Source organism: Bos taurus, chromosome 6 (assembly GCF_002263795.3).
Source record: "Bos taurus isolate L1 Dominette 01449 registration number 42190680 breed Hereford chromosome 6, ARS-UCD2.0, whole genome shotgun sequence".
NCBI lineage: Eukaryota > Metazoa > Chordata > Mammalia > Artiodactyla > Bovidae > Bos > Bos taurus.
Window position 1 is genome coordinate 116,185,260 of NC_037333.1, and position 17,036 is coordinate 116,202,295.

The 17,036-nt window shown below is 49.6% G+C and overlaps 1 protein-coding gene across 2 annotated transcripts in view; it reads right to left on the reverse strand.

Moving 5' to 3' along the window:
- Positions 1–4,459: 4,459 nt before the first annotated feature.
- The window catches only part of RNF4 (ring finger protein 4), a 34,138-nt gene continuing 21,561 nt past the window's right edge, over positions 4,460–17,036 (reverse strand). The window contains 5 exon segments of one of the 2 annotated variants that reach the window (NM_001046589.1): positions 4,460–6,637; positions 7,211–7,259; positions 7,812–7,959; positions 8,189–8,198; positions 16,375–16,454. In NM_001046589.1, the coding sequence (NP_001040054.1) occupies positions 6,488–6,637; positions 7,211–7,259; positions 7,812–7,959; positions 8,189–8,198; positions 16,375–16,454 (437 nt within the window). In that variant the 3' untranslated portion in view covers positions 4,460–6,487. 2 annotated transcript variants of the gene reach the window in all.

Genomic DNA, 17,036 nt, shown 5'->3' on the forward strand with positions numbered 1-17,036 from the left:
CATGTGGAATCTTCCCCAACCAGTGACTGAACCTGGGTCCCCTCCATTGGCAGGCGGATTCTTAACCACTGGACTACCAGGGAAGCCCAAGGTATGCTTTCTGCATTCTCTATCTCACAGTGCATGCTCAGTTGTTTCAGTCGTGTCCAACTCTGTGCAACCCCATGGACTGTAGCCTGCCAGTCCACTGTCCACGGATTCTCCAGGAAAGAATACTGGAGTGGGTTGCCATGGCTTTCTCCAGGGGATCTTCCAGACCCAGCAATCAAACCCGCGTCTCTTATGAGTTCTGCATTGGCAGGCTGTTTTTTTTTTGACCACTAGTGCCACCTAGGAAGTCCGTATTTCACAGTTTAAAAGGCAAAGAAACACAGCAGCCTTGAGTTTAACAACCTTAAACATTTCAGAAAAGCAAGGCTTAAAAACAGGGAGGGAGGTTCAAAGGGAAGGGGATATAAATATATATATACACACACATACATACACACACACACACCTATGGCTGATTCATGTTGAGATTTGACAGAAAACAACAAAATTCTGTAAAGCAATTATCCTTCAATACAAAAATAAAAAGGGGTTAAAAACAAAAAAAAAAAAAGCAAGGATTAATACTTTCTGGAAGAATCCACCTTCAATCCAGAACTCAAAGAATTTTCTGACAGGACACCAAGTTAAATGGGTTCAATCTAAGGGAGAAAAAAGCTCACAAAACATAGAGAAGGATGTCACTATTAGAGCCAGCAGGAACAAAAGGCCTCAGGTTAGATCCACAAAAACTGTGGGTACTGGGATTAACACAGATGTGAAACTGACAACTCTCTAAGAAAACGTAATAAAAATAAACGGAAAGCATAAATTAGTATTAATGACAAAAAGGTGCTGCATACACTGATTAGCTTACAAGAGAATATTTTGAACTTTATACCAAAATCTTACAAAAAGATGAAATACACAATTCGTAGAAACCTGTAACTGATTTTAAATATGAATAATTCTGAAACATTAAAAAAAAAAATCGGGTCTTCACTCGTGGTCCAGTGGTTAAGACTCCATGCTCCCAATGCAGGTTTAATAGCTGGTTAGGGAACGAGAGCCCGCATGCCACAGTTAAGAAACAGCACATGTAGAAAGAAAAGAAATCTGCATTTTTAAATCTTTGATAGGTCAATGTAACTTGTGACATGTATTTTTAAAAACCCTAAACCAAACATTTGTATCATAGAAAAAGCAAGAGAATTCCCAGAAAAACATCTACTTCTGCTTCTGAAGTGATGTGAAAGTCACTCAGTCGTGTCTGACTCTTTGTGACCCCACGGACCACACAGTCCATGGGATTCTCCAGGCCGGAATACTGGAGGAGGTTGCCATGCCCTTCTCCAGGGGATCTTCCCAACCCAGGGATCAAACCCAGGTCTCACAAACTGCAGGCAGATTCTTTACCAGCTGAGCCACCAGGGAAGCCAGTAGAGTCTGCCTGCAATGCAGAAGACCTGAATTTGATTCCTAGGTCCAGAAGATCCCCTGGAGAAGGAAATGGCAACCCACTGCAGTATTCTTGCCTGGAAAATCCCATGGATGGAGCCTGGCAGGCCATAGTCCATAGGGTTGCAAAGAGTCAGACATAACTGAGCAGCTACACTTTCTTTCTGCTTCACTGACTACACTAAAGCCTTTTGACTAAGTGGATCACAACAAGTTGTGGAAAATTCTCAAAGAGATAGGAATACCAGACCACCTTACCTGCCTCCTGCGGAATCTGTATGCAAGTCAAAAAGCAAGTTAGAACTGGACATGGAACAACAGACTGCTTCCAAATTGGGAAAGGAGTATGTCAAGACTGTATATTGTCACCCTGCTTATTTAACTTATATGCAGAATACATCATGCAAAATGCCAGGCTGGATGAAGCACAAGCTGGAATCAAGATTGCTGGGACAAATATCAAAAACTTCAGATATGCAGATGACACCACCCTCATGGCAGAAAGTGAAGAAGGACTAAAGAGCCTTTTGATGAAAGTGAAAGAGGAGTGAAAAAGTTGGCTTAAAGCTCAACATTCAGAAAACAAAGATCACGGAATCCAGTCCCATCACTTCATGGCAAATAGATGAGGAAACAATGGAAACAGTGAGACTTTATTTTCTTGGGCTCCAAAATCACTACAGATGGTGACTGCAGCCATGAAATTAAAAGACGCTTGCTCCTTCAAAGAAAAGCTATGACCAACCTAGATAGCTTATTAAAAAGCAGAGACATCACTTTGCGAACAGAGGTCCATTTAGTCAAGGCTATGGTTTTTCCAGTAGTCATGTATGGATGTGGGATGAGAGAATTGAACCATAAAGAAGGCTGAGCATTGAAGAATTGATGCTTTTGAACCGTGGTGTTGGAGAAGACTCTTGAGAGTCCCTTGGACTGCAAGATTATACTGGTCCATTCTAAAGGAAATCAGTCCTGAATATTCATTAGAAGGACTGATGCTGAAGCTGAAGCTCCAATACTCTGGCCACTTGATGCAAAGAACTGACTCATTGGAAAAGACCCTGATACTGACAAAGGTTGAAGGCAGGAGGAAAAGGGGACAAAGGATGAGGTGGTTGGATGGCATCACTGACTCAATGGACATGAGTTTGAGCAAGCTCCCGGAGTTGGTGATGGACAGGGAGGCCCGGCGTGCTGCAGTCCGTGGGGTCACAAGGAGTCAGACAGGACTGAGCAACTGAACAAAACCAAATAGTGGCAAAACAAAGAAACATGTAAGTCAATAAATCATGAACAAAGTGGATTTACCAAAGAAACGCAAAGCTGGTATACACTAAAAGAAAAATCAATGTGAAACACGGTATTAACTGATCTCAAGGGGGAAAAGTCGTATACCCCAGCAGAGAGAAAGAATCAGTAAGGACATACGTCCATTGTGGACAAAATAAAACAGAAAGACAAACTCTTACCTCATGGTTAGAAAAGGAATCTTCCTTTTCCTGCTAATTATCTTACAAGTCCAGCAAGAAAAAGAATGTTCCAAGAATTAGAACAAGTCAAGTTGGACTGTGAAGAAAGCTGAGCGCCGAAGAATTGATGCTTTTGAACTGTGGTGTTGAAGACTCCTGAAGTCCCTTGGACTGCAAGGAGATCCAACCAGTCCATTCTCAAGATCAGTCCTGGGTGTTCTTGGGAGGAACTGATGCTGAAGCTGAAACTCCAATACTTTGGCCACCTGACACGAAGAGCTGACTCATTGCTGGGAGGGATTGGGGGCAGGAGGAGAAGGGGACGACAGAGGAGGAGATGGCTGGATGGCATCTCTGACTCGATGGATGTGAGTCTCAGTGAACTCCGGCAGTTGGTGATGGACAGGGAGGCCTGGCGTGCTGTGATTCATGGGGTCGCAAAGAGTCGGACACGACTGAGTGACTGAACTGAACTGAACCAAACCGAAGATGATATGGCTGTGAATGTAGAGGATTCAATAGTACCCAGAGTCTTAACAGAATAAAGCTTTGGCAAGGATGCTTACACAATATACAAAAACCACTATGTGCTAACAACAGAAAAATGTAGTTAAAACACAACTTGAGTTTCAAAAGTAAGAAACCTAGAAACAAGCCCCTTCAGTAGCCAGCTTTGCGGGCCCCGCTGCTGTTAACCCTCTCACGAGACGCTCATCTCCGTCTGGGGCCTGACGAGGACAGAGGCCTCCTGGATCCTGGCTTTAGGACCACTGCTGGGTTGCCGTGGCCACCCAGGAAGTGTAGGGTCAGTCACAGCCCCAGGTCTTGGGAGGCCCGTACCTCAGGAGGGCGCTGGGCCTGAGCTCTGCACTCAGGAGCTGTTCTTCTTCACCCTACCTAGACTATGCGACTGAGTTTTTCTCTGGTGGTCTCCTGTGAAAGGCAGGCCTCTGAAGTTCACCAGTCATGTGCCCCTGAGCCCCAGGCCTCCAGCACGTGAGCCTGCTCCATCTCGGGACCACCAGACAGGAATGGAGAAAAGGCACAGAAGAAGGCCGGCTCTGCCATCACTTCCTCTCTGGAGACCTCAGGCCCATCCGCTTCATCTTTCCCAAAGCACTAACAGGCACGCCATGCCCTCCTGGGCCCCTTTCCCACATGGAGGACAAGCCGTGTGTGGTGGGTGGTGCACTAAGTCCACACTGCTCAGAGCTGAGCTGACCCTGGCAAGACGGACCAGACAGCCCGCAGTCAACCTCACTTCTTAGGGGCTGAAGTTAAAATTCTGCTTGATTAGGGATTTCCAGGGCCTGGACTCGCAGCCCTGCCCAAGAGTAACCCTCTTACCTGCTGGCTTCTAAGTTGGTACATGACCAAGCCACCTTCCCACACGTGTGCCCCAAGATACACAAAGCTGGAGGCAGACAGCAATCAAGTACCTTGGTCAAGGGTGCAGGGTGAGAGGTGAAATGGATCCCGATGAGTAAATGAACACACGAAAAAAGTACCTGGTTCAAGTTAATGATTTATTTTCACCTGTAACACTAGCAGAGAAGTCAAAAACAGACTGACGAACATGGATAAAGTTTATAAACGGAACAAAGAAAGATCTGAACTATGTACACTGAGGGAGGGAAAGGGGTTTTTCCATATCTTTTCCTATTTTGCAATTTCTGAATAGGAGAAACTAAACATTTTCCCCCAGTTTAATATGAAGGAACACAACTTTTATGATCAACCATCTGTCCTTAAGCATAAAGCATAAGAGATTTTGGCTGTACGGTTGTCCTGGCTCCTGAAGTCTGGGTATTGTTAGAACATTAGAAAAAAAAAAAAAAAAAAGGAGTGTTCCATGAAGCCCAGAAGGAACTTCATGGGGACACCTGTGTCTACTCAAAGGGCAGACAGTGCCCGTCACGGTGACGAGAACTGATGTCCTGCCTTCCTCGACTGTAAGGAGAAAATAGTACTTTTATCAAACCAACTGGAAGTGAGCCAAACAGTTATCAAGTCAGAATGAAGCATGAATTTTCCTTTCACAGAGAAGGGACACTCCTTCGGCCCTGTTTAAAGTGAATTCTGTGCTGAGTCCCTGCTCCTCCAGAAGGAAAAACTGAAGGTCAGTTATTGCTAGCAACGCCAGAGGAGGCCCCCTTCCACCTTGAAGCTGTTTCACACGGAAGGCTGTGGGTTTGGCTTGAAGCCCTCTGAGGAAGGAGGGTGTGGAGGTGGAGGAGGCAGGCTCTGCAGGTCTCTCCCAGGAGCCACCCCTGGGCCACCATGCCACCTCCTTGAGGACTAGAGGCTCTCACACCTGGAGTTGAGCAGAAGGGTGTTATCTGGGCCCCTGGGGAGGAGGGGCCACAGTACTTCGCCACCAAAATCTAAGGAGCAATCGAAGCCCAAAGGATCAAGGCCTGAAGACCAGAAGAGCAGCTTCTGAAATAAATGTCAGTTGCAGGGGTGATGGTACCCAGCTTGAATCTGGAGAGCCGAGCTTTGAATCACAGGTGGCTGTGACTTGGGCAACAGGATGGACGTGGGCAGCTGATAAGGCCACAATTACTGCCACCGCCGCCCGGGTCTATGCTTGAGTAGACGTTAGGCAGTGGGAACTGAGGACCAGAGGGCCTATGGTAAACACAGGATGATTTTATCAGAGAAGAGGACACCCGACCATGTGCCTGCCCCACTGTGACTGCTGCGCCAGTGAGCTCAGGCGCGGGTCCAGTTCCTGAGAACAGGTGGTGAGCAGGACGGGGCGACACAGGCACTGCTCCGCAGGCGGCACGAGGCCTCCCAGGGACACTGAGAGCGCTACATCTCCTGGGCTGCTGAAAAGGAGGCAAAGAACGGGCTTTATTGCACATTTCGTTCTTAGAAAACTAGGGATTGCCCTGCCGAGGCCTTGGTGATCTGCAGGAACCTCTGACATCGATGTAGGCGGAATCATGGGTGGCCTCTGAATCACAGGAGATGGAAAACAAGTCCAGTGGTTGGTCTTTCCGGGGCCACGCTTGCATCTGGGATCCTCAGACTGGATGGACCCTGTGTGGCTTGTCACTGCGGTGGGCAGACGCCTGGGACGAGGTAGCGTGCCCAGGAGAGCTGGGCGGACCTGCGTGCTCTCTGACCAGGGCTGGTGCTCCAGGACACCGCCAGGAGGAAGGTGGGGCAAACTCTCCAAACAGGGAAAACTTCTTGGCAAACGTGCAGCTTCTGAAAGAGGCTAGGACCATGACTCTTATCTCCAATGTGCCTGACTCCCTCTCTCCTACCCTGGAACCAGACTACCCAGGAGATGTCGACCAGCTGGGAGGGGCCTGGCTCCAGCTCCATGGCGTCCAACTAGAGGCAACAAGAGGGTCTAAGATGGGGCTGGAAACGAGAGAGCAGTGTACATGGCGGACGTGGGTTCTGAAATAGTCTTTCTGAGCTCAAGACACTGGAGGCAGATGAGCCGCGTAAGGCTGCACAGAGAGCCCAGCCAGGCTCTGTGTGGCCCTCGTCTCTCCCGAGCGACACTCAGCACTTCATATGTAAATGGGGTGGTAGCGTTTGTGGCTCATCTTTTTCCTGCAAGTCGGGCAAGTGTTAGCATTCTTCAGGGAATCACGGAGGCACTGGCTACAGAAGATGTGGCCACATTCTGTAGAAACAATGAGACGCCCGTTCTGCACAATCTGGAAAACAAACAGCCTTCACGTCACATCTTGTACCGGAGCAGCCGGAGCCCCAGCGTCCACTCCCGCCTGTTCCTAAGATGACGAATGAGCAGGGAAGGGCCGAGGGCTGCAGCAGGGAAGCAGGGAGGGGGTCTGGAGTACTGAGGATGCTCCTCTGAGGCTCAGGCGTATGGGCGGTGTCTCTGAAGCTGAGGAACAGGCAGGAGCCAATCTCGGGCAGCGAGAGCCCAAGTTGAAGCCCTGGGGCTCAAGGAACCCCAGGCACTCAGTGGGGCAGAGCCAGAGGGCCCAGGGCCACGGAAAGCACTAGCAGCTCCTCTGAGGCCAGGCGGGACGCGCAGGACTGGCTCTTGCACAGGGCAGTGCAGGGAACGAAGGAGCCAGAGTTCACGACTGTGCGGCCCAGAGAGACAGCACGCCCTCCCCTCACAGACGTGCGCCAAGCCACGTGCCGGCCCCGGCATGCCTGCGAGACAGGTGTCAGAGCCCACCCACGGAAGCGTTCATCTCACTCCCTGCCTGGAGCAGCCAGAGACCAGGACCAGGGGAGACGCAGCCGAGCCTGCTTACCTCCGAGTACCCGTCCATGCAGATGGGGCAGCTGACGGTGCCCGAGGGCCTAGAAGCACAGAGCTCACATCAGGAAAGCAAGCTGGACGGTCAGCTCCTAACGCTACGTGGCTCCATCTAAGCCGCCCATGCCCCTTCCTCACAACAGCCTCCTGCGGCCCTGCCACAGCCCAGGCACTTGGGAGGCTGGCAGTCCCATGGTGCAGGGGTCCTCAGAGAAAGGGGGCAGAGAGGGCAAGAGTGCAGACAATGGGAGTCCCCCTTGCAGTCTCCGTGTCTGGGGCAGGGGCTGGCCGAGCAGCCCCTTCCTCACCCCCAGCTGCTCACACACGACCTGGCGGTGCCTGGTGCACCTGGTCAGTCACAGGGGTAACAGCGGAGCCCAGCCTGGGAACCGCCCGCTACCCAGATGCTTCAGTAAGCCCTTCCTGAGCCCAGGGGTTGAAGCATTTGCTGAGGGCCCAGTATTTGTAACACCCTGCCTCCGCCCAACCTCTTCACTGGAAACTGGAGGAAGAAGGGATCCTCATTCCGGGGACAAGCGCCCATGTGTGCAGAGGCTTCCTGGCAGACGGCCTGCCCCCAGCAAGGCCCCTGGTACCTGAAGCCTGTGGCTGCGCTCCTGGGGGAGTGGGTGGTCACGTACACGTCCTTGTCCCGGGCCAGCTCCTCCTCATCACTGCTCACCACACAGCTATCCGCGTGGTCCTGGCGCAGCCGCCGGCCGTTCCTCCTCGGCCGCCTCCTCTCTAAGGTGCGAGTCCTCGTTCAGGGAAGGGCCTCTCAGCCCCATCCCTTTCGGGACCAGCTGCCTTCCCAGCCGTCTTCCCAGGAGGAGCCCCCAACCCTGCTGCAAGCAGGCCAGGGGTGAGTCCCCGCAGCAGGCAGAGCTGCCTCAGGGGGTGTTCCTGCCCACAGAGCAGGCGGGCCTGCAGCGCTGCCCTCGCCCAAACCCAAGGAAGGAGGGAGACCACTCACCTTCAACAATCTTGGAAACAGGAGAAAAACAAAAGAGAAAGACACAGTTAACTTGACGTATGATATTCTGTACTCTTTAAAACTCTTCAACAATCAGGCTGACACACTTGGGTCCCACGTGGGGTCCTCAGGGAGCAGCCAGGCCTCAAGTGGCCGAGCCTGGCGCCTGGTGCTGAGGAGTCCCGGGAGCTGGCACGTCACTCACCCTCCCGGAGCTGCCCATGGCCTCTTCTGAAACAGAGGCTCCAGTGCCCACAGCGCCACACCACTGCGAGGACCAGGCGAGACTACACGATGCCAAGGGCACCAGGGGACCACAGCCCACCACCCACCCCGCCTATCCTCACACCCCACAGGCTACTGCCAGAGATGGGGCTTTACTGGGAGAAGGCTTTGCAGGGTTCATGCCTTACCAACCGGAGGAGGTCAGGCAGGGACCCTGAGAACAGCACATGCCACGCACTGAGACCAACCCAGCCCTGTGCTGGAGGCGGGCAGAGACTGGCAGGGAGGACCTACCAGTGCAGGGCCGGGCTCCAGGCCCAGCGGCCTCACCACGCTTCGCACACACTGCAGTTCTTACACGCTGAAGTCCCCGGCTGCCCTGCCACTCCCGTTGTTCCCAACAGCATTTGCTCACTTTGTGTCTCTGTCACCGTCTAGTAATTCTCACAATATTTCGAACTTTTTCATTGTTGTCATATTCATTATGGCTCTATCTGATCAGTGATTTCTGATGCAATTACCCTAATTGTTTTGGGGCACCATGAGCCTCACCAATATAAGATGATGAGCTTAAGTGATAAATACGTGTTCTGACTGTTCCACAGACCAACTATTCCATGAATCCCTCCCTCTTCTTGAGCCTCCCTACACCCTAGACACAACAAGACTGAAATTAGGCCAATCAGTCACCTCACAGCGGCCTCACAGTGTCCAAGTGCAAGGAAGAGCTGCATATCTCACTTTACATCCCACCCTAGAAATGACAAAGCTTAGTGAGGAAGGCACTTCGAAGGTTAGGACAGGCCAAAAGCTAGGCCTCCTGCACCAGTTAGCTAGCTTGTGAATGCAAAGGAAAAGTTCCTCAGGGCAACTAGACGTGCTCCTCCAGTGAACGCACAATGATAAGAAAGTGAACAGGCTCACTGCTTCTGCGGAGAAAGTCAGAGTGGCCTGGATGGAAGATCCAACCAGCCACAGTATTTCCATAAACCAAAGCCCAAGCCAGAGCAAGGCCCCAACTCTCTTCAATTCTGTGAGAACTTAGAGGGGCAAGGAAGCTGCACAAAGTGTGAAGCTGGCAGGGGTTGGTTCCCAAGGTCAAAGGAAAGATGCCGTCTCTGGCACATCAGGGTGCAAAGGCAAAGCCCCAAGTGCTGATGTAGAAGCTGCAACAAGTTACCCGAAAGAGCAGCCAAGATCACTAACGTGGGTGGCTACACTAAACAGCAGGTTTTCAGTGCAGACAAAGCCTCCTGTAGAAGGAGACGCCATCCAGGACCTTCGTGGCTAGAGAAGTCAATGCCTGGCTTCAAAGCTCAGACTGACTCCCTCGTTAGAGGCTTAAATAGCTGACTGAAGTCAATGCTCACTCACCATTCCAAAAACTCTGCACCCCTAAGAGTGGTGCTAAATCAAGCCCCTCTGCCTGTGCTGCGTGGATGGAACAAAGCCTGAGTGACAGCGCATCTGCTTACAACACCGTTTACTGAGTACCTTAGACTGCTGACTCATGCTGCTCAGAAAAGATTCCGTGCAGAACATCCCCTCTCTCTGACAATGTACCTGATCACCCAAAACCTCTGACGGAGATGGACAACGAGACGAATGCTGTCTTCTTGCCGAGTAACACAACATCCTGCAGCCCTGGATCAAGGAGGCGTTTCAACTTCCAAGTCTTGTAATTTAAGAAATATATCTCTAAGCCTACAGCTGCCATAAATAGTACTTTCTTTGATGGATCTGAGCAAAGTAAACCAAAAACCATCTGGAAAGCAGAGATATCACTTTGCCAACAAAGGTCTGTATAATCAAAGCCATGGTTTTTCCAGTAGTCATGTATGGATGTGAGAGTTGAACCATAAAGAAGGCTGAGCGCCAAAGAATATGATGCTTTTGAACTGTGGTGTTGGAGAAGACTCTTAAAACTCTCTTGGACTGCAAGGAGATCAAACCAGTCCATCCTAAAGGAAAACAGTCCTGAATATTCATTGGAAGGACTGATGCTGAAGCTCCAATACTTTGGCCACTTAATGCAAAGAGCTGACTCATTGGAAAAGACCCTCATGCTGGGAAAGATTGAGGGCAAGAGGAGAAGAGGACGATAGAAGATGGAGGTTGGATGGCATCAGCGACTCAATGGACCTGAGTTTGAGCAAACTCAGAGAGACAGTGGAGGACAGAGCAGCCTGGTGTGCTGCAGTCCATGGGGCCACAGAGTCAGACAAGACTCAGTGACTGAAGAACAAATGATACACGGTGGCCAGAGAGCTCCCTTCACTGGTGATGACTGTGTCTCCACGTTCAATGGAAGAAGAGCTCGGAGATAAGACTTCTTGCCCAAAGGACAAAAAGGACCCACACAGCCCAGCCTCCCAGCTCCACGCCCTTCCTGTGACCTTGAGTCACCTCCTAGCTGATGGACAATAACATAATTTGTAGGATACAGCTAAAGATAATATAATCTTTAATTCATATATTAGAAAAAATATGATTAAAATTAGCAAAATAACTCAAAGGAAAAATCAATGAATGAAAACAAACTTATAAGAAAAAGGATACACAAAGCTAGAAGTTGGTTCTTTGAAAGATCAAATAAAACTCTGGTGATACTAATCTAAAAAAAACAGAAAACACAAATAGCCAGTATCAGAAATGAGACATCACTACACTACAGATTCCACAGAACTGAAGACATTACAAATTTATGCCAATAAAAGTGAAAATTTTGGATAAAATCAACAAATTCCTACAAAGTATAATTAACAAAGTGAAGTGAAAAGTGAAAGCTGCTCAGTTGTGTCCAACTCTTTGTGACCCCATGAACCATATCCCAACAGGCTCCCCCTGTCAATGGGATTCTTCAGAAAAGAACACTGGAGTGGGTTGCCATTTCCTTCTCCAGGGGAATCTTCCTGACCCAGGGATTGAACCCATAACAGGCAGATTCTCTACCATCTGAGCCACCAGGGAAGCCCGATAATTACCAAAGCATGAACATGTAGTTGCTCAGTCATATCCGACTCTTTTCAACCACATGGACTATAGCCCACCAGGTTCCTCTGTCCATGGATTTTCCAGGCTAGGATACTGGAGAGGGGTGCCATGCCCTCCTCCAGGGGATCTTCCTGACTCAGGAATCAAAACTGGACCTCCTGCATTGCAGGCAGAGTCTTTACCGTCTCAGCCACCAGAAAAGCCCCAATAATTACCCAAACCTACTAAAACTCTGCTGCTGCTAAAACTCTACTTCTGCTTTATTGATCACGCCAAAGCCTTTGACTGTGTAGATCACAATAAACTGTGGAAAATTCTGAAAGAGATGGGAATATCAGACCACCTTACCTGCCTCCTGAGAAATCTGTATGCAGGTCAAGAAGCAACAGTTAGAACTGGCATGGAACAACAGACTGGTTCCAAATTGGGAAAGGAGTACGTCAAGGCTGTATACTGTCACAGCGCTTATTCAACTTATATGCAGAGTGCATCATGCGAAATGCCAGGCTGGATGAAGCACAAGCTGGAATCAAGATTGCTGGGAGAAATATCAATAACCTCAGATACACAGATGACACCACCCTTATGGCAGAAAGTGAAGAGGAACTAAAGAGCTTCTTGATGAAAGTGAAAAGGAGAGTGAAAAAGCTGGCTTAAAGTTCAACATTCAGAAAACTAAGATCATGGCATCCGGTCCCATCACTTCATGGCAAACATTGACAGACTTTATTTTTTTGGACTCCAAAATCACTGCAAGATGGTGACTGCTGCCATGAAATTAAAAGACGCTTACTCCTTAGAAAAAAGCTATGACAAACCTAGACAGCATATTAAAAAGCAGAGACATTACTTTGCTGACAAAGGTCCATCTAGTCAAAGCTATGGTTTTTCCAGTGGTCATGTATGGATGTGAGAATTGGACTGTGAAGAAAGCTGAGTGAGCACCAAAGAATTGATGCTTTTGAACTGTGGCATTGGAGAAGACTCTTGAGAGTCCCTTGGACTGCAAAGAGATCCAACCAGTCCATCCTAAAGGAGATCAGTCCTGAAAATTCATTGGAAGGACTGATGCTGAAGCTGAAACTGCAATACTTTGGCCAGCTGATGTGAAGAACTGACTCACAGGAATAGACTCTGATGCTGGGTCTTTTAGATTGAAGGCGGGATTTGGAGAAGGGGACGACAGAGGATGAGATGGTCGATGGCATCACCAACTCGATGGACGTAGTTGAAGAAGCTCCGGGAGTTGGTGAAGGACAGGGAGGCCTGCCGTGCTGCAGTCCACGGGGTCGTAAAGCGCTGGGCGTGACTGAGCGACTGAGCCGAAGCACTTTATGTGTAGAGTTCTACCAACTACCCGAGGGAGTAGCAGCCCCAATCTTACAAAACCTTCTGGAGAACAGAAAAAAAGGTGCCCAAATCACTTTATAAAGATACCAAAACTCTGATGCCAAAACTTTGTAAAGAAAAATTACCAACCACCAATCTTACTCACAAAAAACGAGGCAAAGATTACATATAAGATATTAGCAAACTGAGTGTAGCCACATAGAAAAAAAAAATTATGTTACAACCACAAAGCTTAAGTAGTTTAACACTAGAAACCAATGTCTTCAACATATGAAAGGGGGAAAAAACCATCACTAGATTAGACTTAAATTTCAACACTGATTTCAGGATGAAACTTATAGCCAAACATGAAAAAGAGAAACTTCTCCACTCTGGTAAGGGTATCGACAAACCCCAAAACCTTACAGCAGAGGCCTTATTTAATGGTAGAACTGAAAGGACTCTTTCAGATTTTGAATGAAACAAGAATGCCCATGACTGTCACATTTTTACTCAGCCAGTAATGAATTTTTTAGCCAGTGTGTTAAGGCCAAGAAAAAAAAAAAAAACCCCGAGAAGAACCAAAACTTATTTACACAAAAATTCAAAAGATTTACAGATTAAGAATTGTTAGACTAAAAAGAGAAAAATCAATTGCATTTCTTTATATTAACAAATCAAAATTAAAAAGAAATGAAAATTTGAAATACCATTTATAGCATCCTAAAATAGTACATACCTAGGAATAAATCTCCTAACAAGACATGCAAAATCACTCCAGGGTATAAACTTTACTGTGAAGTATCTAATCTTGGTGTTCAGTTGCTTAGTCGTGTCCAACTCTTTGCGACCCCACGGCGAGCAGCACGCCAGGCTTCCCTGTCCTTCACCATTTCCCGGAGCTTGCTCAAACTCACACCCATTGAGTTGGTGATGCCATCCAACCATCCATCTTATCTCAAACCATACACAAAACTCAATTCAAATGGATTATAGACCTAAATGTGAAACGTGAAACAGTAATACTTTTCAAATATAGGAACAAATTTTTATGGTACAGGATTTTCATCAACAAAATTGATAAATTCAACTATATCAAAATTAAGATCCTTTGTATATAAATCAAAAAGAGAAAAAGAAAAGCGTCTGAATAGAAGATTCAATACACAACTAATGGCAGGCTTGTATTTAGAAGTTATTAAAAGAAATGAGACAAGGCAGGCAGTCACAAGGAAAAATGAGCAATGATTCAGTTTAAAAAAAAAAGATCCCAACAGGCAACACACCAAAGAGGACAACGAGCCACCAAGCACGGAAAGGTATCTGACCCCAACAGGAACGGGGAGAAACACCCTGAAAGCACGCGGGAGACTCCATGCAATACCAGACGGGCTACAAGTGCCGTGGCGGGAGCCTGGGTGGGGACGGCCTCTCTGGAAGATGGGGGGTCACTGCCCAGCGCCTGCTGAGGGCACGCACCCGGACAGAGTCCGCACAGCTTCTCCTTCAGTCTTCAGAGGGCTAACCAAAGTTCTACCGTGGCCCTGGGGTGTACAGATGCCGAGGTACTCCCAGATGGGGTCCAAGTGGCACACTTAGCCTACCCCCTGGATTCCGGGCGGCTGTTAAGATTACCCCAATCTAGGAAACAACACAATCGTTTCACTCTCCTGAACACGGCGTCTGATGTAACCCTAAACTTGTAACCCCTCTAATAGAGGCCCCTCATCTTGAGTTAGTAACATTACTAGGTATTCCAAGTGGATATTTCGTGAAAATTTCAGTCTGGGTATACTTCACACTGTAAATTTTACAAGTGGCATTTGGATTTGTTAAAATAATTATCAATAAAAAATGAAGAACGATTAGACTAAAAGGGATGCTACCAAATCCCAATTATTCTATGTCTGGGAACACTGAGGCCACAGGAAGGGGACTCCTCCACCAGAACCCGGGACCCCTGCTTCTCAAGCTTGGCTCCCATCCACCTACCCGCCCGGCCAGGCTCTCCACCTGCTCCCAGGACAGCCCCCAGTGCCAGCATTCCTGTCCCAGAGTCTCCCAGTGACTCTCCACAGTCAGGGACACAGCAGGAGGCTAGAGAGCTCAGAAAAGCAGCCCACGCAAGGAAGGCAGATGAACCATCAAAACAAAACCAGGGCGTAAAAGGGGATGTGACGACGCTGGCTTGTCACTCAGTAGCAGCCATTGGCGTCCCCATGAGGGCAGAATCCTGGCCATCTCCCCAGGGCCTGGCACACCACAGGTGGACACCAAGTGCTGGGCCAACAAGGACTGGCGGCACTGTGAAGTGTTAATCAGCAACTGAGCTGCAAGCTTCAGCCCAGGTGCCAGGCTCAGCTGTCTTCTCAGAACCTCAGGGAGCTCGCCAGGAACAGCAGCAAAGCTGGATGTATGCGCTTTAGAAAACACTCACAGGCCCAGCGGGGACCGCCGATAGCTGAGGCACCGAGACTCATCTCCAGGGAAGTGACTGTCTCTCACTCAGAAGCGGTGTCCCCGAGCACTCACACGTAATCCGCTGGGACAGCTGACAGGCTCAGCAGGAGCAGCTGCCCGGCCCTTGTGGCGGGGGAACAGATGCGACGGACGGACACACAGCCGGACAGCCCAGCAGTTTCAGAATGGGCCCAGGGTCTAAACCTCTTCACTTGTCAGGTCAGTTCCCTGTCCTCACACACTTGCTTCTTTTGAAGGCTCGAAGCTTCTCGGTGTAACCCTGAGGTTCTAAGCACAGCCAGGAGAGCCCCAAGGCCATGGGCTCCTAGGCCGAGGGGAGACTCAGCTCCCAGCAACCTCCGCTGGCCCCAGCAAACCAGTCCTCAGCAGCACTGCCCCCCACCGCCCCCCTCACACGGGTCCCCCTCCGCTCTGCACACCTGTGCCCTCTATCAGCAGCATCCTGAGACACAAGCGCACCCTCAGGAAGCAGGCAGGCTGAGCAGACTCCCAGCCCAACCCGAGGCGGCACCCTGCTTGGTGGAGCTGGGCTGTGGGACTGGCTTCCCCATCCCCGAGCAGGTCTCCTTCCTGGAGGCCACGCAGGGGCAGGCGGTACCCCAGGGCGGGGGTGGTGGGGCAGCAGCTCCCAGGCTCCACCCTCTGGGAGCCATGGCACCATCGGGCACCAGCGGGCAGTGTGGGGGGCCTGCCTGCTCCACAGCAGCAGCTTCCAGGCCTCGAGACCCACCCCTGGCAGTGCTCAGCGAATGTCCCCATTCCCACCAGCCAAGAAGGTGGAAACTCATGTTTACTGGGCACCGTGCTGGGTGCCAGGCACTCAAATAAAGGATTCTTCTAATCCTCACAGTACCCTACTGACACGGATGGCATTATCCTCATTTTATGGACAAGCCAAGGAGGCTAAGTAACTTTCCCCAGGTCACGCAGCTGTTGTTAAGGGTGGAATCAGGGACTAAAGAGAGACGGAGCCTTAGAGTTCTCCACAACTATGCAAAGGAGACTCACTAATGATTAATTAAAGCAATAAAGTTACAATACATGATTTTCCTCAAACATTTTCCACCTTGAGTGCCATAACCTGTGACCAAGGCCTTTGGATGTGCCAGCCAGGGGCTCACCACCGAGAGCGCCAATGCTCAGGCTCCCCCACTTACCACAACGGAGTCATTGTGAGTCAGGTCGACGACCACAGGCTCTAAAGATTCACAGGTGAGGTCCACTATTTCGTCTCCAGCTTCAAAATAAAGCATTTTAAAAGCTTTGGAGGGAAAGTAAAGGCATATTGCCCAGTTTCATTAATATGACAACTAACAGAACACGGCTTATACCAAACATCCCTGAAGTACAGTAGTAAAGGGGCAAGCAGTGAGCACTCCTCGAGTTCTGCTCTGAACAACACTGTGCGGTTTTACCCAGCACCCCACCCCTCCCCGTGGCTTCACAGCCCACCCCCACTCATTGACAGCAGAGAGGCAGCGGTCACCTGCTGTGGGTGGGGGTGCACAGCCGGGGAGCGACCAAGCACACTGGCCTCGGGCTTTGCGGCGGGTCTGTCTGAAAGCTCCACTCCCCCAATCTCAGGTCAGGCTATACTCGGCACCGCACAGGCTGTACTCGTCCTCAGTTACATTCTGCTCTCCATTTAGCCCGCCAGCACTTCCCAACTTGGTTGGGCCACAACGGTTTACTCACTGGTCCCCCAAAACCCCAACTTGCCAGGAGAGGTTGAGCCTGTCCTGCCACTTGCTGTGAGCCCGAAAGCACACTGCACGTCTATCCACGCACGGGACACGTGGGCCACAGCGCTGAGGTCGGG